The sequence below is a fragment of the Cynocephalus volans genome, chromosome 2 (assembly GCF_027409185.1).
Source record: "Cynocephalus volans isolate mCynVol1 chromosome 2, mCynVol1.pri, whole genome shotgun sequence".
Lineage (NCBI taxonomy): Eukaryota > Metazoa > Chordata > Mammalia > Dermoptera > Cynocephalidae > Cynocephalus > Cynocephalus volans.
The window spans coordinates 136,756,847-136,778,570 of NC_084461.1; the positions used below are offsets into that span (position 1 = coordinate 136,756,847).

General features: G+C 46.4%; 1 protein-coding gene across 1 annotated transcript in view; it reads left to right on the forward strand.

Annotated features, from left to right (window-relative positions):
• Window positions 1–21,724, forward strand: part of GALNT10 (polypeptide N-acetylgalactosaminyltransferase 10) — a 237,888-nt gene that overhangs the window by 191,342 nt on the left and 24,822 nt on the right. The window contains exons 6-7 of the mRNA XM_063086762.1: window positions 2,979–3,162; window positions 8,487–8,604. Coding sequence (XP_062942832.1) covers window positions 2,979–3,162; window positions 8,487–8,604 — 302 coding nt within the window. The remainder of the gene's footprint in view (window positions 1–2,978; window positions 3,163–8,486; window positions 8,605–21,724) is intronic.

Below are 21,724 nucleotides of genomic sequence, written 5' to 3' on the forward strand. Positions count from 1 at the left end.
CCTCTAACCCTCACAGAACCATGCAAAGTCAAAAGTATCCCCCTTTGTAGTGAAAGAAAGAGGTTCAGAGATATGGAGTGACTCGCTTGTCCCCTTGGGCCGTCAGCGTTGACGTCACCATCTGTCTGGCCCCTAAGTCTATTCTTTTTCACAATCCCACATTGCCTCCTTAAATTCATTTCCTTGTAGACAAGAGTTTCTGACGGGTATCAGGGAAGGGCTATAGACAGAGGGCAATGGGATCCAGGAGTCATCCGCCATAGCCTTGTGGACTCAAGAGACATAAGGAATAGGTGCTGGGCATCAGGGGCCTCAGAGCTGGCTGAAGAACCAGGCCCCATCCTGAGGAGTTCAGCTTTGATGAAGGGAGTGAACTGGTACTGACAGGCGGACATTGAAGAGGAAATGTGCTGCTGAGACAAGGAGTCAGGTGAGGGCCAGGGCCAGGGCCAGGGCTGAAGGCAGATTGGGGACGAGTTACCAATCTAGAGAGAATTATAAACTCCTCCAGAATTGATGAGTAAGCTCTCCATAACAGAAGGCGTCAGGAGCAAAGAGGACTGAAGTTTAAGGCAGACTTGAGTGGGCATCAGAATCGCCTGAAAGACTTGTTAAAACACAGAGTGCTGGGCCCCACCCCAAAGTTTCTGATTCAGGAGGTCCAGTGTGGGTCCCAACAAGTTGCATTTCTAACCTGCTCCCAGGTGACGCCAGTGTTGCCGGTCCAGGGACCCCACTTTGAGGCGCACTGAGTAGGAATACCACCATCCAGGAGTAAGGACAGAAAACAAAACCCATGTAGTTAAACAGGATAATCCAGCAAATCTGTAATACTGATCAGCAGGGAGTTTTATTATTACATTATGTCCTCTGACCCCAAGGGTCTAGGATCTCGCTGTGTTAGGTAAAGGATGTAGCCCAGAATTTCCGGTAAACCATTTGATTAAACCAAGAGATCTTTTGCATCTGCCTCGTGTTACCAAAAGAGAAAAAAAAAAAAAAAAGGAAAAAAAGCCTCACCGTAAATCACCTAATTTATAGTCCTGAAGGAACAGCCCATTTGTAGGGTCATTCGGTGGCTCATAAAGAGAATGAAGTGGTGGGGCTCAGAGCTGAGCATGTAGTCTAAATAGCCCTTAACTCTGTTTCTATGGAAATATATGAGGGCAATTTTCATAATCTGCAGACATACATGGAAGAAACATCCCCCCCTTTTTTTTCTTTTTCCAGTAGAAATGTGAGCCAGTGGTGTAGCTTTAAAAGTCTGTCCCTGCTAATATCAGCAGCTGACAGAGCACATAATGGCTCTTGTTTGTGAAACCATGAACACCTCCATGCACAGCTCCCTCTGCCTTCTTTGGAGAGTACACTTTTCTGAGCCTGAGAAGGATTCAGCCACCCCCATAGGAAAGCCAGCGTTGATCATCATTTCCTTCATCGTCATTGTCAACATCATCATCATCATGGCTCTAATAGTCCTTAGCTTTTTAGACCACGTTAACATTTGAATGTGGCCATTATGTGGTAAAGCACGCAGACCAGCCATTATCACCCACAATTTGCAAATGAGAAAACAGAAGGGGCAAAGAGAAGGAGGGAGATGCTCAGCCCTTCAGCTCCTGCTTCTGAGCTTCTTTCAGGGATTCTGGTCACAGAGACTGCCTGCTGTGTGCTGATCATGTGCTAGGCTTGGCTCTGTTGTCCCACTCAGTCCTCACAGAGACCCCATGAGACGGATGCTGGCTTCTTCATTTTGTTGGCAAGGAAACTGGGGCTCAGAGGAATCAGATAACCTTTTCCAAGATTTTACTGCTAGTAAGTGAGAAAACCAGAATTTGAACCTGGGCATTCTGTCCCCAGGTGAGCACAGCACCATGAGATGCTGGCTTCTGAGGCTATCTTGACCTCATACCTCCCACAGTCAGGCAGCATCCAGCCGAGCACTGTGACCTCAGCCCCAACCCTCCTTAGAAGTGAAATTCCCTGAGTGGCCACGAAATATTAGGGAGTCCCATCTCTAGATCTTTCCCTGGAGTAGGTTCTTAAGCATCATTAAGAATCCCCCAGAGCCTGTCCACAGGCAGATCCAAGCCCCACCCCCAGACATTCTGATTCAGTGGGCCTGGGGTGGGGGCGGGCATGGGAGGGGGTTAAACACACTTCAGGTGCATCTGGCACTGGTGGCTCCTGGTCCACACATGGGGATACACTGCTGAAAGCAGCATTTCTCAAACTTTTTTTTTTTTTACCATGTGCCACACAGAACTACATTGGACATCTCAATTCAGTACACACATGCTCACACTCATAGCAGGAGAAACATTGAAGGATAGAGCAAACCAAAGCTGGAATTCTGAGTGACTGTTATAGAATCAGTTTCTCCTAGGCCTGATAGGGACTATAAAGCCACCTAGGTCAAGGCCTCCATTTATCATCTTGAATCCCCTAGCCTATCACATTCCTGCAGAGTGGTGGTCCTCCAGGCTGTGCTTGCATACCTCCAGTCTTGGGGAACTCACAACATTCTGGGACAGTGCATTCTCTCTTCCATAGTTCCAGCTGTTGGAGAAATTGAGCTGAACTCTTGCAAGAAGGTCCATTGGCTCACTGACTGCAGTGGTATTTATCATTAACTGACATCTGTGCTAAGCACTTTCAAACATTGTTGTGTGTAGTCCTTATAACCACCTATGAGACAAAGCCCCTTCTTGTCCCATTATCTAATGCATACTGAAGCTTGGAGACATTATTTGTGCAGCTACCTCAGGGCCCCATCGTGGGTGGCAGGACTGGGATGGGAACCCTACTCCTTATTGCTTAAAGCCTGCGCTTTTCCTTCCTCTCCATGGATTCTCACACTCGAGTGTTCAGAGACATCACCTGGAGAAATGTTAAAAATGCAAGTGACCTGCAGAATAAGGTGGTGCACTTAGCTGCTCCCCCATCCTGCCTCATCTAACAGGCATCTCTTTCTTCAGACCGCATCGCACGGAACCGCAAGACCATTGTGTGCCCAATGATTGATGTGATTGACCACGATGACTTTCGGTACGAGACACAGGCTGGGGATGCCATGAGGGGTGCCTTTGACTGGGAGATGTACTATAAGCGGATCCCGATCCCTCCAGAGCTGCAGAAAGCTGACCCCAGTGACCCATTTGAGTAAGTATGAGCATCCCAGGCTGGTCCCAAGGGTAGATCCAATGACCACTCCCAATACACACACACACCTGAGAATGGCCACCTCCCCCAAAAGTGCAGTACAGAGGGTCTAGCTTCCCACCCTGCTCAGTACCAAGTGTCACATGTCCCCATCCAGAAGCACTACCCTTCCTAGCTTGTCACCAAGCTTCAGCCCATGGACTACCAAGCTGGTCACCTCCACCTTACCCACCTCTGGGCAGTTTGCCATGATTGCCAGCAGGGTGAGGAGAGCCTCTCATGCTCTCCTCAAGCCTGGCATCCCATTGTCATCATTGTCACACCAGGAGCCAGGCACAGTGCTGAGCACGTTGTACCCTGATCTGATTTAGCCGCCAACAAGCATATGTGCTAAAAATTATCATCCATGTTTTCCAAATGGGGACACCAAGACTCCAAGGCTAAGTAACTTGCCCAGGTCACACAGCTACTTAGTGGCAATGGCTAGGTGCAAATGCAGGTCTGTCTGCCTCTGGAGCCAATTTTCCCACCATTCTGTTATGCTCCCTTGGAAGCACTAGAAAAATGACAGCTTATCCCACAGCACAAGTTTGCAGGGGGCGCCTGGCTGGAGAACTGGACCCATAGCATCCCAAAATGCGAAAGCTGGTAGGAACCTACAAATGAAGGACTCAAGCCCTTGCCAATGAGGAGACTGAGGCCCCAGGAGAGGACCAGGCTTGCCCTTGGGTACACAGTGAGTTAGGAGCTAAGCCAGAAGCAGAGCCCAGCTCTCTCTGGTGCTCCAAGCTCTGGAAAGGGTCTTTTCTTCAGCAGTAGGCTCGCCATCCCTGCACCTGTCATGGGAGCCATTCTAACTCTCCTGCCAGAGGTGTGGAAAAGATCTTTGAACACAAAGCCAAAGCCCAGGCTCTCTTGCTGTATTAGTGTCCTAGTGCTGCTGTGATAAACTGACATCTGTGTCAGTTTTACCACAAAACCCGAACTTACTCTCTTAAAGTTCTGGAGGTCAGAACTCTGAAATGAGGCTTACTGGGCTAAAATCAGTGTCAGCAGGTCTGCATTCCCTCTGGACACTCTAGGGGAGAATCCATGTCCTTGCCTTTCCCAACTTCTAGAGGATGTTCACATTCCTTAGCTCATGGCCCCTCCCTCCATCTTCAAAGCTGGGAGCATAGCATCTTGAAATCTCTCTGTTTCTTTCTCTCTCCCTCTCCCTCTTTCCCTCCCTCACACCTCCCTCTCTCTCTCTCACCTCTGCTTCCATCATGATATCTGCTTCTTTCACTTATAAGCCCTTGTGATTACATTGATGATATGTGATTACACTGGGCTCACCAGGACAATCTCCCATCTCAAGATCCTTAACCTTAATCATATCTTCAGAGACCCTTTTGCCGTGTAAGGTAACATATTCCCAGGTCCTAGGATTAGGAAATTGACATCATTTGGGGGGTCGAACCTCCCCCAGTGAACCCCGACTTTTCTGCACCCTACCCTTCCCATCTGAGAAACAGGACTGTTGGCTCAGCCATCATCATGGGCACAGCGCATACCCAGGGTTCCGGAGGGGCCCCCCCAATGCTGTGGTCCCCAGGGAAGGCTCAGAAGTAGGAGGAGCTGGGCTTCTTTGAGGAAATGAAAAGTGACTGGGGCCATGCAGCAGCCTGAGCCAAGAGTGGGGGCATGAGTGGATTCCATGTCCTCTTCAGCAGGCCAAACATTTGGAGTCTTCTCCTGACCTCCTTCCTGTTCAACTTGGTCAATCACTGCTGTTAGGTTCCTTCCTAGTGCAAAGATAAGACCACCTCATGCTGTCAGTCCCACCCTCCCTAGATCTCAGAGTCGATCCTCAGTTGACCTGAATTCTTGGGGAATAATATTAACAACAGGAGTAACTAACATCTGGCCTGAGTTGGCAAAGCAATTTCAACTAACATGATTGTGGATGGTCCTCACAACAGTCCCCAGGTGTAGGTAGAATTGTCCTCATTTGACTGATGTGGACTCTGTGGTTCAGAGAGGAAATGGGACAGCAGAAGCTGAGGTTGGAATGGGCCAGTCCAGAAAGCAGAATTTTCAGGGTAACTGAGGGGTAATCAGAACCCGCTTTATTGTTTATTGTTTGAACCTTTGCCATGAGCAGATTCATAGGCCCTAGATTCACTGTCCTCATTGCACTGTGAGGAAGGGGTAAGTCCAGGTCGTGCAGCTGGCTAGTAGCAGAGGATCAGCTGGTGTCCTCTGGTACCTCAGTCTCCTCATCTGGATATTGAAATGGTTGGCCTTGCCTGAGACCAGTGGTTCTCAGTCCCAGCTGCACATTAGCATCACCTGGGCAGCTTGTAAAAAAAAAACACCCGGGCCACCCCACAGACCAATTACATCAGGGTCTGTGGTGGGATGCGGGCATCATTGTTTTTTAAAGCTCCCACATGATGCTGATATGTGGCCAGGGTTGAGACCCACTGGTCTAGAGGCTTTCTGAGGGGCTTTCCATCTTTTGTGTCCTCTGATTCCTTCCAGAAGTCTATCTTCTGTATCACACTTGGACAAAACCGTGGGGAGTGGCCACTAGAAAAGTCCTGGTCATTTTCTGCATGCCTTCCCACGGTGCCCAGTGAGCTGCAATCTGCAGGCACAGCGTGGTGTAATGATGTTTGAAAGACACAGGTTTAGGGGGCAGGTCCCAGTTTGAATCGCAGTGTATCCACTTACCAACTGCATGCCCTTGAGCAGATTATGTAGCATGTATGAATTTCAAATTTCTCCATCTGAAAAGGGGGCTAGTAATTGAGCTTTGAGAGAGCTTGAGATAATGTCGGTAAAGTGACATTTTACATAGCACATACTGGATGCTCAGAATTGTTGTTATTATTGCTGAACACAGCAGAGAACAACAGGCTGGAAGGAGAGGACTCCCTCTGGGGGCAAAGCCTCAAGCATCCAAAGTGCCTTAAGGCTAAAAACCTACCTGGTCCACGGCAGCTCCTCGGCCTGTGCCAGGCTGATTTTCACGTGCAGTTCTGGGATTGATTTCCCATGGAGCTGTGAGTCAGGAACACTCTCTGCCTCTCGCAGCAGTTCATTTAGACCCCTAGCCAAAAAAAACACCCAAAACCCGCAATCTCCAGAAGATAAGGGGGAGTCGATACTAACACCTTGTTTTCTTATAGTACTGGTTACTTTTAGAAATATGCTATCAAGCAATGTGATAGGAGGTGTAGCTATAACTCCCTTGTGTAGATGGGGACTCAGGCTCAAAGAGGTTAAATCAGCACTGTCCACTATAATGCAAGCCACATTTGTAACTTTAAACTTCCTAGTAGCCACGTAATAAAGGTAAAGAGAAATAGCTAAAATTCATTTTAATAATATATTTTATTTAAATCGGTATATCTAAAATATCATTTTAACATGTAACAACACGTTAAAGTTATCAATGAGTTCTTTCATACTCTCTAAGTCCTGGAAATCTGGTATGTGTCTTACATTACAGCACATCTCAGTTCAGAGCTGTCTCATTTCAAGTGCTCAGTGGTCACTTGTGGACAGTGGCTTCCATCCTGACAGCACAGGGTTAATGGTTAAGCCCCCTCATCTCAGGTCACACAGCAAGCTAAGGAGAGCAGAAAATAGAGTGAGGGTTCCCCAGTTTCTGATCCCCTGTCCTTTCCATTCACTGCCTACTTCTCAGTCTTCTCAGTCCTTCCTTCCCTACAGGAGAAAGTATGTTGTGGTGGCGAGAGGGGTGCACGGTGGCTTAGCTCACAGATTCCAATCCCAGCCGTGCTGCTCAGTAGCTGCGGAGCCTGCAGCAGGTCAGCTGTCTGTACTCCAGTTTCCTGTGTGTGAAATGGGGGCGACAGTGATGAGGCCTACTTCCTGAGGGCCCGCTGGAAGTTAATTCATTTTATTAATAAATTAGTCTAGCACAGCACCTGGCAAATGCAAGCCTTCAGTAAATACTCAAGGGGATCCCCTTTTAAATGAGTCCCCTCCTGTGTTGTAAAGGCTAATGTGGGTTAAAAAGTGGGCTTTTTAAATCAGCCCACTTCCCATGAGCTTGCAGTTCCCAGGGCCAGAAAGGGGGTGGAGGCTGCTGCTGGAGTGTTGTGGTTGGAGGCCACGCTGGGATAGATTCCACACCGCAAACACTGGTTGGCCCCTGCCAGGCCCCACACGAGGCACCAGGGGGCTTCCAGGCTTAGGACCATGCCATGCTGACTTCCTGCTCCCTGGGGTGCCACGCCCGTTTTCATCTCTGCCCCCTGGCGTGCTGAACCCCTTTTCATCTCTGTGGCCCTGCTGAGGTGGTTTTCTCCTCCCAGCTCACCCTTGTCCACACCCACTCAGATGCCCCCTCCTCGGAGACTCCTCCTACCTTGAGCCTTGCCCCAGCTTCCCTCCTCGCCCTCAGAAGCCAGAAGCAGGCACACTCCCTTCACCTTCCTAGAGTGCTCGTTCTGCCCCTCCCGGAGGCTCTTACTGCACCCTGCCTGGTCTTCTGCATCCTCTGTCCTGAGGTGGCTGCCCCATCATACTGGCATCCCCTGAAGGACTCTGACAGTATTCTTCCAGCTCCTGCTTCACAGCTGGCACTCAGTGAATAAACTGATGAAAGAACGAATGAGTGGAGTTCATCTCATATCCCAGTGTAACTAAAAGCACAGAGACTGTGGCTTCTTCCATAAACACCACAGCAGAACTAATGTCCATGCTGGGCTTGCGGAGTAAGAACTGTCAAGGAGAGTGTTCAAAAACAGATTCCTAGGCTCCACCCCCAGGGATTGTTTCAGTGGCTCTGAGTAGGGCCCAGCAAGCTGTACATTTTTTCATCTCTCTAAGAGATCCTGCAGCGCAGACAGGCTTGGAGAGACCTGATTCAGACCATTTCACTAGTGGGAAGTCTCACACATGCTCGCTCTCTCTCTCTCTCTGTCTATTATATGTACATACACACACACACACACACACACACACACACACACACATATATAATGACATAGCTACAAGGCCCATGAGGGAAAAGTACTGTGATTTCGTCTCACAAGTATTCTCAGGTGTTAATCTTAGGTGTAATTCTTAGGTTTAAAGGAATGTTGGATCCGTTTGGTTAGAATGTAGCATTTGTAAAGAGAAATGGTAGGCAAGAAAGAGAAAGCCTGGGCCCTCCCTGGGAAGGGCCTTGGGTTCCCAGGTAGCCACATGGGCTGTGTACACAGAGTACATGGAACCAACACTGGGGACAGCATCATCAGGCTGCAGGAGGAGCAGGCAGCCAGGATGTCTGCATCTTCACACGATGTCTTCTTTTCCAACAGGTCCCCCGTGATGGCCGGCGGACTGTTTGCCGTGGATCGGAAGTGGTTCTGGGAGCTGGGTGGGTACGACCCAGGCTTGGAGATCTGGGGAGGGGAGCAGTATGAAATCTCGTTCAAGGTGAGCCACTCCCTGGAGCCCCCTTCTCCTTGGCATGGCCCCCTTGGCACCTGTCCTGGCAGGCATCTGCCAGGCCAACCATCTGTCAGAGCCTAGATAGACTGTAGCCCCACTGCTCCTCAGGCGAAGAAGGCAGGGGCCTATGAGCCACTCCTTGTTGGAGATGTTCAGGGGGGCACCCTCAGACCACCAAAGGCTGATCTTAACCACAGCTCTGACTCGCATCTGCCTTACGTCTCTTCTTAAGATGCTGGAATAAGACAGGTCTGGCTTCCTATCTGTGATTGAGGGGAGAGGACAAGAAGGCCAGACGAGACACACAGGCCTAGAGGACTGCTCCACTCTGAGAATGGCCACCTGGCCTCACAAATTCCCAGTTGGCCATAGTTCCTGGCCAACTTTCAAGGTTTTTTTTTGTATCTGTCACTGCAGAAGTTTGCCATAGAGACCAGTGGATAAAAGCTCCAGTTGTAGAATCAGAAAGGCCTGCCTTCAAATCCCAACTCCAACACTCAGTAGCTGTCTGACTCAGGACAGATTAGACCACCTCTCTAAAGCTTTCTTTCCTCAGCCGAAATAAAGGAATAATAATACTACCTACCCTACAGAGCTACATGAAGATTAAATTAGGTACTGTCTAGAAAGTGCGTAGCACATAACCTGGGAACATGACCAGCAATTAATACATGGTAGAAATTTTTAACGATTCAGCAAATAAATATTTACTATAACCTATTTGACCAGCCCATGAGTTGAAGAAGCTTTCTGACAGTGGTGGTAAAGGAGTCACTGGTTAACCAGTAACTAGGTAACCACCCAAACTTCTGAGGCCACATTCTCCTCATTTGTGGGATTCTGTCTTGTTCTCAGGTGAAGAAGGCTTGAACCCACTGAAGAGAGAGTTAGCTTGTCTCATGCCCTTGTGGTCTGCCAGAGCCAGCTTCTACCATTCCTGGGACACCTGACTAAGTCATATCCCCCTGACTAAGGCATATCCCCAGCCCACAAGGGATGGCTGGCACCATTGCTGAGCTGGCCTCTGTGAATACACAACCCTGATGCCCCTTAAGTTGGGCATCAAGTTTCAAAGCAAAGGATCGTTGTCACACACACTGATTAAGACTTTGATACTGGGGTTAGATTGCCAAGATCAGATCGTAGCTCTGCCACTTCCTAACAGCGGTGTGATCTTGGACAAGGAATCCTTGCCTCACTGAGCCTCAGTTTCTGCTTCTATGAAATGGGTTTAATAATACTTTAATCCTCACATGGTCATTGAGAGGATTAAATGAGACCATGCTTGTTAAGTGCTTCTTAATAAATGCCCTAAAGATTATCATTATCGATGTATTAATATAAAAGACTGGTGGAGCAGTCCAGAACTGGGGAACATAAACTCTTGTCTAGCAAAAAAACAACAACTTAGAATTCTGCTAAAATAATATTTTCATTTGAAAAACATTATACATCTGTTTTAACCTCCAGAGTTCTGAAGTTGTTTCCCAGAAGGAGATCAGCTCCCCAAGTGAAACTAATATTAATACCCAGGGGTGTTTAATACAACCCAGGGATATTAATATTAAACAACTATGATGGCATAAGTGCCAACCAGTGAGAACAATGCCAGCTGTAAACAACTGTACACCCACTCTGATGTGTAACAACTGAATTTTACCCCTGATCAGAGCTGACAGGGCACTGTGCCAAGCTTTTCACCCATGCTGGCCTGTTTAATCCTCATAGGAACCCTAGGAGAGTGGCATCATTCTTATACCCATTTAAGAGGGGAGACAACTGGGGCTCAGACCAAGACCCTACACAGTGGGAAGTAACAGAACCAGGGCCTGACTCCAGAACCCATGCTCTGACCTGCTATGTTTTGTGGGTCTCTATAAGGACATGAGAGAAAAGCAGTTGATGTTACTAGAAGTGGGAAAGGGGAGTGGGGAGGGAGCGTAATGAGAGGCTGATTAATGGACACAAAATTACAGCTCAATAGGAAAAATAAGTTCTATTGGTGCACAGTTGAGCAAGGCATCTATAATTAACAATAATTTACTGCATGTTATCAAATGGCTAGAAGAAAGGAGATCAAAGATTCACATCACAAAGAAATGATTAAGTTTTGCAATGATGAATATGCTAATTACCCTGATTTGATCATCACACATTGTATACATGTGTTGAAATATAACTGTACCCCATAAATATGTCCAATTAATACATGTCAATTAAAAGAGAGAGAAGAGCAGTTGAGAGGAAACCTCGCCTAAGTATTTGGCTGCAATCTCTCGCCATTTCTTCCCAGTTTTTGTCTCTTCCTGGGGTTATTCCTAATTTACTTGGATGTTCTGTGACCTCCTAGTAAACTGAATTAAAAACAGTCTAAGTCAGAAATAGCAAATAGGTTTCCTCTCCCAGCCAACTCTGATCCACTGGCAGGGGCTGCCCCAGTTCTGTGTTGATATGTATTCTGAGGCTGCATCCAAGCTTATGAGAAAAAGAGTAGTGATTGATTAGTGATGTCTGCCATGGCTGTGGGTTTGGTGAGTTATGACACATATGTCATTTATTTAGTATCCCTAGCTCATGCAATCTAGTTTTCCAAATGTCACATCCGTATGGGTACAGCAAAATCACACACAAGGAATCAGAAGAGTTTTAACTTAATAGTTCCCCAATCTTTCAATTAAACAAGCTTGGTTTATGAGGTATTCACCCAAGTTTATTCCTAGATATGAACACATCTGAGTCGTGACTTCTTACCAGCATAGAACCCTTAATAGGGTAGGGATCTTTTTGTGTTTTACTCACTGCTATATCCCAAGTACCTAAAGGATTGCCTGACATGGAAAAGGCACTTGATAAATATTTGTTGGTTGAATACTGAGAGTTAAGTGTGTCACTGGTTAGAAACAGCCTCTGAGTTCCTAACTAGCTCCTTGGTCTAGAAGTCCCCCTGCAGAAACTCCCTCTATGGAGAATAGTGAATGGAGGATTTGCACAAAGGAATTTCTAAACCCAGTATGACTTCATTCTGCGTCTTTCAAAGATCCACCTAATGATGCTCATCAGGTAATTATGTCAGAACAAATGGCATTTTCTCCACACAGTTTATTTACAAAAGACTTGGTAATGAAACCATATTGGAAGTCTGTCATCCAGGAGGGGGAGGGAGGCTGGCTCCTGTTTCCATTTGATCCAATTATGTCTGTCACTCCCAAGAGGAAATGAGACGGTGTAATGAGGAGGCTCCCAAGGGCTGGAAGGGAGACTTTTCTCCCTTGGCTTTCTCTCTCCTGGCTTTGAGAAGGCAAGTTCCTGGAGCCAGCAACAGCCCATCTGCCAGTGCATTGTCCCCAGGCCCCCGTGCAAGGCTGGCCACAGCTCCAGAGGGAACAGGCGAGCCCATTCATCCTTCCAGCAGCTCCTCACTGAAATGAGGCTGTTCTGTTTCAGCCAGAGCCGGGCATTTACCAACGGCCAAATTCCCTCTGATTAATCTCTATTGAGATCCCTTCTTTTCTTGGTGACAGGGAAAAGACTGGTCTGAAAGGCATGAGTGTATTTTCAGAAATTAAGATAAATCGATATGTGCCTTCAGGGCTGATGGATTAATAATTTAGCTCTGATTCCAGAACAGTCCGTCTATCCTGATGGGAAAACCCCAGAAATGTTGTTCCAGTGGCTCTGAAATTTCTGGAAGAGTCACTGACTCTCTTTCCCTCCCTGTCTGTCTCTCTGTCTCTTTGTCTCTCTCTCAGAAGAGTTTTTGTTTCCAAAAGGCACATTCACCCCATCAAAGGTCTCCTGCGTGTAGTTTAGAATTGCCCCAGTTCTAGCGGTTGATGGATCTTTAACTGCAGAGCCTGGCCTCCAGCTAGATTCATGAGCCAGCCCCTGTGGGTCTCTCCACCATCCCCCTTCTCCTCTTACCCACTGTATTAGTCTGGATTCTTGGTTACTGGTGACCAAAACCCTAGTCAATCTCATTTAAGCAAAAAACCAGAGTTGATGGGCCCTCACAGCTGAAATTCCAGGGAAGATCCTACAGGCCCGGCTGGTTCCGGGGACTAGCCCATCTCATCCAGGCTCTGTCTCTCTCAGTCACTTGGCTGTGCTCTCATCTGGTTGGCTTCCCACTGGGGTAGGCTTTCTTTCATGGATATCCCCAGCAACCCAGTGGAAAGAGAGTTCCTCTTCCTTGTCATGCTATAGAAGTCTCTGAGTCGAGTCTCATCAGGATTCTGGTCCCTTGCCTATCCCTGAGCAACATTCTCATTGCCCAGCTGCAGTCACCTGCCCATCCTGGAGCCAGAAGGCTAGGGATGGGCTGGTTCCCCAAAGGAAAGTCCCAGTGATGTGCCCAGAAGGGGGAATGGACGTGGGGGAGAGCAAACCACAGATATCCACCTCACCCAGCCATGCAGGACTGCTCACAAGTTCCAGGCACACATGCCGGGCCATCTTTGGAGGCACTGTTCACTTTCCCTGAAATGCCTTTCCTTAACCTGGCCAGCCCACACTTATCCTTCTGGACTCAGCTCACACAGATGGCTCCTCTCGGCCTTCCCTGAGCTTCGTTGCACTCCGCATATCCCTGGCTCCCAGCATGGCTCTGAATACCCTGTGTAGGCATGACTGGAGGATCTGCCTCTCTTCCCCACTGGACTCTGAGCAATCTGGAGGCAGGAAGTGGGTCTTGTCCACCTCTATACCCCCAGTTTCTGGCCCATATTGGTGTTTTAAATAACTGTTAGTGGCATAACTGCCAATTGGTAAAACTTACTTCATACTGCCCTTTCCAGCCTTCCGTCACCATCTCTGGGTAGTAGTGTGTGGTGGGAAAGGTGCTCAGCAAGAAGACAGGGCCCTGGCTTCTCATCTTTGCTCGCCATCCATCTGGGGACCCTGGGCCAATTGCTTGACCTCTCTGGCCCTCCCATCCCAGGTGGCTCTGATAGAAATCTCCTCCCTACACCACAAGATGGTATCAAATAAGATGCTGTGGGAAATCTCTTCGGCATACACAGATATGAGGGGTTGTTCGGATTAGAGGTGGTGGTGATAGGATGAGCAGAAAGGGGTCTGCAAACTATCCCTAGGAGACCATGGTTAGAATATCTTCAACTATGAGATTCAGGAGAGAGAAAGTATCAAAGCAGGACAACATGACTCAAATGCAGTGAGAAAAATGTAGGCTTTGGGGGTATATCTTTTGTGAATAGCAATTTGGCAAAATCTGTTACATTTCAGAGGAAGCACATTCTTTGACCTGAAATTCCATGCCCAGAGTTTATCCAAGAGAGACAGTGCATAGATGAGCAAAGATTTAGGTAGAAGCTCTTTGTTGAAGTGTTACTTACAAATGGGTAAGACTAAAAATGACCCAAATGCATGTCCTTAGGGGATAGATAAGTTAGAGCACAACTGGGTGATGGAATATTACATAAAAGAAGTTAGATGCCTCCAAAATTACACTTAAAATAGATGAGTGGAAAAATAGTATATATGTAACATGATCGTGTGTTCAGCTTTTAAAAATATGACAAATGCAAAGAAAAAGCAATATCCTTGTACCGTAATGTTTATTGAGCACTTATACTCCATAATGTGGGAGACCATGTACTTGGCACTGCATCATTTAATCTTAATAATATGCCCAAGGCAGTGCTCCCATTCTACCCATTTTATAGATGAGGGAACTGAGGCTTAGATTAAATCACTTCCAAAAACATACCCAAGTGCCATGAAGGCTTCCTGTGGCCATTGGGGTGGGAAGGCTAGAGTACAGCTGTCCCTTTCTACGCAATGTGTGTCTGGAACATCAAATGTGTTCATAATAAATACATATTATTTCCATAACCAGGAAAAAAGTTAAGATGTTTTGTAACTTAAGAAGAAGGAAGAAAATGTTGGTTTCTCACCACTCCCAGCCTGCCCTCTCCGCATATACATTCCAGCATATAGTTTGGGCCATTGCAGGTTCAGCAATGAGATTCCCCGTGAGTCAGGCGTACAGAGAAGGATGTCACAGTGATGACACTCCCAGGAAAGGCCTGAGCCCCCTGAGAGTACCTCTGTGGGATCTGTCCAGAGGCAGAGGCGGCTCCCTCAGAGATGGACCTGGGTCGGAAGGTCACCCAGGGCAGGCTTGCAGGAGTGAGGGAGTGATGGAAAGCCACATGAGGGGACAAGGGGGAGGATGGCCCTCCTTGCAAAAGTCAAGAAGGTCTCTGAGCCTTGTTCTGAGAGGGAAACCCATGTGTCTAAATAGAAGAATGAAGCCTCAGGGGTGAGTGGGGTTTGCTTTGTTTGACAGTTGATATGGTTACTGAAAGGCTAGCCCAGTCCCAGACTGCCTTGGACAGATTGAAAAAAAAAAAAAACTTTCAGATTTTCCTTCCATAAAACTCACAGTATTGTCAAGAGGATTAAGTGAACTAGGATGTATGAAAAGAAGGCAGATATGCTCCCAGAAACTGGTCAAGGTTTATGTCGCAACCCAATGCCCAGAGCTGTTAGGTGACTGTGCCAGGGTCCCTCAGCTAGAAGGTGGCAGTGCCAGAGCTCCAAGCACAGTGCTCATCTGGTTGCACCTGGTCGGAGGGGTGGAAAAGACATATATCCAGTCTACAGAGAGGCCATTGTTACAGGAAGGGCCCAGAAGTGAGGACCAGCCCTGAAGGGGATTAAGTTGCCACACAGGAGGGAGAAATGATTTCCAAAGGCCAGCCCAAGTGGTAGAGGGAGACCTGGGGCCACCATCCAGGCACCTGCATGGCAGTGCATTTCCCGTCCTTTTCACCGTCCCCTTCCAGGGCCTTCTGTCTCGGATCAGCTGCAGCATCACTGCCAGGAACCTGGTGCTTGTTTCTTTCTTACGTCAGTTATCCGAGGATGCTGGGAACACGCTCTGTTGCTGCAGCATTTTCCTCTCAGGGCCACAGATGCCCAGCCTTTCCAAGAGCCAGGAACAGGAAAGGCATTCTGCTCGTGACTCTCAGCAAGCCATTTGAAATTCCATGAGCGTCTCTGGCTGTGGGAGCCTCCATCTCACCATTCCTCCAGGAGGATGGCTCAAAGGGCCAAGGGGTCACCTGTCCGTACAACACTCCCTAACCAGCACACACCTGTCTCATCCTGCCTTGGCTCTTTCATCGCTAAAAATGGTAATAATCATAACTTCTACAAAAGTGTGTTGTAAGAACTAAATGAGATCATACATTTATTTTGCCTGAAGCCAGACAAAAAGGAGGCACTCAATGAATGGTAGCCATTACGATCATAATCGCCAGGTTAGATAAGGAGGCAGAACAGCTCGGGATTAAGCACATGCGCTTCAGAATCAAACTACCTGGGTTTTAGTGCAAGTGTGATCAGCTATTCCCTGTGTGACCCTGGGAAAGTGACTTCACCTCTCTGTAAAATGAGGATAGAATAATCCTTACTGCATAGTGTGGTTGTGAGCATATTGGTCAAAATATATTAAGTGATCAATAAATGGCAGCTGTTAATGTCAGCATTTTGGTGGTGGCTGTGATCGAGCTGTGGCTGCAGGAAGACAAGAGTAGAAAGAGCTTTGAGACTGGCAAGACAGACTGAAGGCCTTGGCTCTAGGCCCAGTTCTGGAACAAACTCTCAGTGAGACCTTAAACTCACCTGCCCTTTCCTGCTGAACTTTTATTTCCCTATCTACACAGGGGCACTAATAATCCCAAATTCACAGGGCTCTTAGGAGACATACTGCGAACTGGCAGACACATTCATCTGAGAGAGGTTGTCACTATTCCAGTTTGCAGTGGCTGTCAAAGTATGTTTCCTGGACAAGCAGCACTAGCATGATCTGGGAACTTGTTAGAAATGCAAATTATCAGGCTCCATCCCAGGCTGCTGAGTCAGACGCTACGGAGGCGGGGCCCAGCGGTCTGCCTGTTAACAAGCCCTCCAGGTGATTCTGATGCTGGCTATTGAAAATCAGCTGCAATGAATAGGTGGGGTCTTGTACAGACACAGTGCTCAGGCTTGGGTGTGGTTGAACAGAGTAAATGGGTGGGTTGGTTGGCAGGTTAGCCAACAGATTCCAACACCGTCACCCAGCTTTCAATGCTCTGTATCATTGGGTCCACACTTAGTAGCTGGTTTCTGTTCCATTTCTTCCAACAGGGCTTTAGAGCAAAGCTGCGCAATGACCAGGTCATGTGTGAATGCATAAATGAGTTAATTGTTTGTATTGGGCTGCAATGTTCATGGGGAAAAAAGCACATGTGTCCCCTGGGGCAGAAAAGTGAGTGCACTGCAGCTGGCTCTCAGCAGCATCCACACTGGGAGTCTGAGGAGTGTGGAAAGAGTAGGAGGCAATAGGAACAGGTAACAGAGGGTTTTGACTGCCAGCCAAGGGTGACCCCCTTGTTCTGCAGGCAATGCAAATGTTGTTAGGGATCTTTGAGGGAGACTACGATAGATGGGGTCAGGACCAGGCCCTGGGGAGACTAAACCAGGAAGGCAAAGTCTCCATGGAGGTCTCAGATCTTCCTAGTCTGGGACCCAACCCCACATTCCATCTGGGTTCTGCCATTTATGAGCCAGGGAACCCTGGAGAAGGTACTTGATGTCAGTAGGCCTCAGTTTCCTCCCTCATGTGTCAAAGGGAGTGACAGCACCTCCCTCAGTGGGTTGCTGTGAGTTTGCTGTATTTCCAAATATGAGTCAAACCTAATGTAAATTAACCACCCCCATTGTTGGGTGTTTCTAACTATAAACACTTAGAGATATTGTTAAAATAGTCAAAATGTTTAATTTATTAATTTAGATACACAACATACTATATCGTATAAAAATAGTAGACTTGGCCGGCCTGTGGCTCACTCGGGAGAGTGCGGTGCTGATAACACCAAGGCCACAGGTTCGGATCATATATAGGGATGGCCGGTTGGCTCACTGGCTGAGCGTGGTGTTGACAACACCAAGCCAAGGGTTGAGATCCCCTTACCGGTCATCTTTTTAAAAAAAAAAAAAAAAAAAATAGTAGACTAATTTAGAAGTAAATGAAAATTGTTTTTAAAACGAAAGGAAAACTGTTCTTTTCTACTTTTTTTTTTATCAACTACATCAGTAACCATTATAAACATCCAAAACTAGCATGACTGAGGCCATTTCATGCTGGTGAGACTTCATGAAACTATATCTTATTATTCAAAACAAACTAATACATTGAAAATAACATGAATTTCTTTCCTGAGGGGAATCGCATGGCGTATGTGCAGTGCCCACCAGCAGCAGCCACCCCAGCCATGTGTTCAAGTGACATCAGGCAGATAAGTCACAGTGTCCTCTGAGCTTCCACATTACCTCGTTTCAGCCTCACCACCACCCTAGGAAGTAGGCAGAGTAATTTTTCCCATTTTGCAGATGAGGAGGCTGAGGCTTTGGCAAAACTTGCTTACAAGTCAGGGTTATCCTCAGTTCTGCCTCACTCCAGAACCGAGCTCACCTAACCACTACCCTGCATGCCTCCTAGGCACACAGCCAAGGCCGAATACTTGATGGCAATTATTGTCATATTATTTCCCCCAAGTGCAACTGCTGAGGGCTTGAGCGCCACAGAGGCCCTCATCCGAGCTCTGCCATCTGTCAGCAGGTAGGGTGCTGTGCCATTCCTGGTTGGCGTCCAGGCACCCTTTCCTTGACAGAATGAGGGTTTGCTCAGACCTGCTCCCTGTGTCCCCTCCGTGGGATGGGCCCTTTGCAGCACTCTCTCTGAGTCCCGTTGTGTTTTCCTGATGCACATCACCACCCGCTTCTCTCCTCTTCAGTTTAGGAGAGAAGAGAGAGCCATTGTCTTTTATAGACACTGTAATGAAGCCTGTCATCACACAAAAGAAGTTTGCTCAACACATACGAAAAATTATTCATCACGATCAAGTGGGATTCATCCCAGGAATGCAAGGTTGGTTCAACATACGCAAATCAATAAATGTGATACACCATATTAATAAACTCAAACACAAGGACCATATGATCATCTCTATAGATGCTGAAAAAGCATTTGATAAAGTTCAGCACTCATTCATGACAAAGACCCTCTATAAGTTAGGTATAGAGGGAAAGTATCTCAACATAATTAAAGCCATATATGACAAACCCACTGCCAATATCATCCTGAATGGGGAAAAGCTGAAAGCTTTTCCTTTAAGAACAGGCACCAGACAAGGATGCCCACTCTCACCACTCCTATTCAACATAGTGTTGGAAGTACTAGCCAGAGCAATCAGAGAAGAGAAGGAAATAAAGGGCATCCAGATTGGAAAAGATGAAGTCAAACTGTCCCTGTTTGCAGATGACATGAACCTATATATCGAACAGCCTAAAACCTCTACAAAAAAACTGTTGGAATTGATAAATGATTTCAGCACAGTAGCAGGATACAAAATCAACACACAAAAATCAGTAGCATTTCTTTTCTCCAATAGTGAACATGCAGAAGGAGAAATCAAAAAAGCCTGCCCATTTACAATAGCCACCAAAAAAATAAAATACTTAGGAATTGAGTTAACCAAGGAGGTGAAAAATCTCTATAATGAGAACTACAAACCACTGCTGAGAGAAATTAGAGAGGATACAAGAAGATGGAAAGATATTCCATGCTCTTGGATTGGAAGAATCAACATAGTGAAAATGTCCATACTACCCAAAGTGATATACAAATTCAATGCAATCCCCATCAAAATTCCAAAGACATTTTTCTCAGAAATGGAAAAAACTATTCAGACATTTATATGGAACAATAAAAGACCACGAATAGCCAAAGCAATGCTCAGCAAAAAAAATAAAGCTGGAGGCATAACACTACCTGACTTTAAGCTATACTACAAAGCTATAATAACCAAAACAGTATGGTACTGGCATAAAAACAGACACACTGACCAATGGAATAGAATAGAGAATCCAGAAATCAACCCACACACTTACTGCCATCTGATCTTTGACAAAGGCACCAAGCCTATTCACTGGGGAAGGGACTGCCTCTTCAGCAAGTGGTGCTGGGATAACTGGATATCGATATGCAGGAGAATGAAACTAGATCCATACCTCTCACCGTATACTAAAATCAACTCAAAATGGATTAAGGATTTAAATATACACCCTGAGACAATAAAACTTCTTAAAGAAAACATAGGGGAAACACTTCAGGAAATGGGACTGGGCACAGACTTCATGAATACGACCCCAAAAGCACGGGCAACCAAAGGAAAAATAAACAAATGGGATTATATCAAACTAAAAAGCTTCTGCACAGCAAAAGAAACAATTAAAAGAGTTAAAAGACAACCAACAGAGTGGGAGAAAATATTTGCAAAATATACATCTGACAAAGGATTAATATCCAGAATATATAAGGAACTCAAACAACTTTACAAGAAGAAAACAAGCAACCCAATTAAAAAATGGGCAAAAGAGCTAGGTAGGCATTTCTCTAAGGAAGATATCCAAATGGCCAACAGACATATGAAAAAATGCTCAACATCACTCAGCATCCGGGAAATGCAAATCAAAACCACATTGAGATACCATCTAACCCCAGTTAGGATGGCTAAAATCCAAAAGACTATGAACGATAAATGCTGGCGAGGCTGCGGAGAAAAAGGAACTCTCATACATTGTTGGTGGGACTGCAAAATGCTGCAGCCTCTATGGAAAATGGTATGGAGGTTCCTTAAACAATTGCAAATAGATCTACCATACGACCCAGCCATCCCACTGTTGGGAATATACCCAGAGGAATGGAAATCATCAAGTCGAAGGTATACCTGTTCCCCAATGTTCATCGCAGCACTCTTTACAATAGCCAAGAGTTGGAACCAGCCCAAATGCCCATCATCAGATGAGTGGATACGGAAAATGTGGTACATCTACACAATGGAATACTACTCAGCTATAAAAACGAATGAAATACTGCCATTTGCAACAACATGGATGGACCTTGAGAGAATTATATTAAGTGAAACAAGTCAGGCACAGAAAGAGAAATACCACATGTTCTCACTTATTGGTGGGAGCTAAAAATTAATATATAAATTCACACACACACATACACACATACACACACAAACCGGGGGGGGGGGGGAAGAAGATATAACAACCACAATTATTTGAAGTTGATACAACAAACAAACAGAAAGGACATGGTTGGGGGGGAGGGGGGGAGGGAGAAGGGAGGGAGGTTTTGGTGATGGGGAGCATTAATCAGCTACAATGTATATCGACAAAATAAAATTAAAAAAAATATATATATATATATATCCATAGCAGAAACGGGCAATGGGAAGATTGGAGCTCTCTCCTCCCAGTATTTGATGAGAGCCACTGATCCTAGCAATTCCCCTGTTGTTGGACACTGTACTGCTTCTAATAGTTCACCACTATAAATAATGCAACAGCAAAAAAAAAAAAAAAAAAAAAAAAAAAAAAAAAAAAAGAAGTTTGCTAATAAAATAAATCAAAGCAGCAATGAAAATGAGTGGGGAGCAGGCTTTTACGATTAGATTTGTACTTGTCTGGTGGCACGGTGCTTCTAGTGAGAAGATTCCTGCGCAGGGTGGGTCTCACCAAGAAACGAGCTGGCATGTTATGTTTGGAAACTCCTTACGGTGCAGCAGCAAGGCTCCCAGAGCAGATAGCTGTATCCCCCACAGGTCATGCGAGGCCAGGTTGGGGAGAAAGCTAACATCAGACAGCACGGGGAAAGGCACTGCAAAAATCCTCTCTGTGGCCTGTATTTGTTCTCATCTCCAATATGATGGGTTCACAGTCAAACATGATCTGGCTGGTGTCAGCACGGCCGTTCACCTTCTCTCTGCCACCAGCTGGCCTCTTTTCCTGCCGGTTAGGTGAGAGGATGGTGCCCTTGGGCTCCCAGGCCCCAAATGGTATTTGGTGACTGCCCCACCCCACCCAGTCCTGTCATTCTCTTGGTCAGTTGCAGGGTTTGCCACAAAGTCAGTTAAGAAAAACTACTTCCTCTCTCTGAGCCTCAGTTTCTCCATTTGGGAAATCAGGCCATAAGATAAAAACACGATGGTGTTGGGCAAAAGGACACACAGCATATAATTTCAAAGTG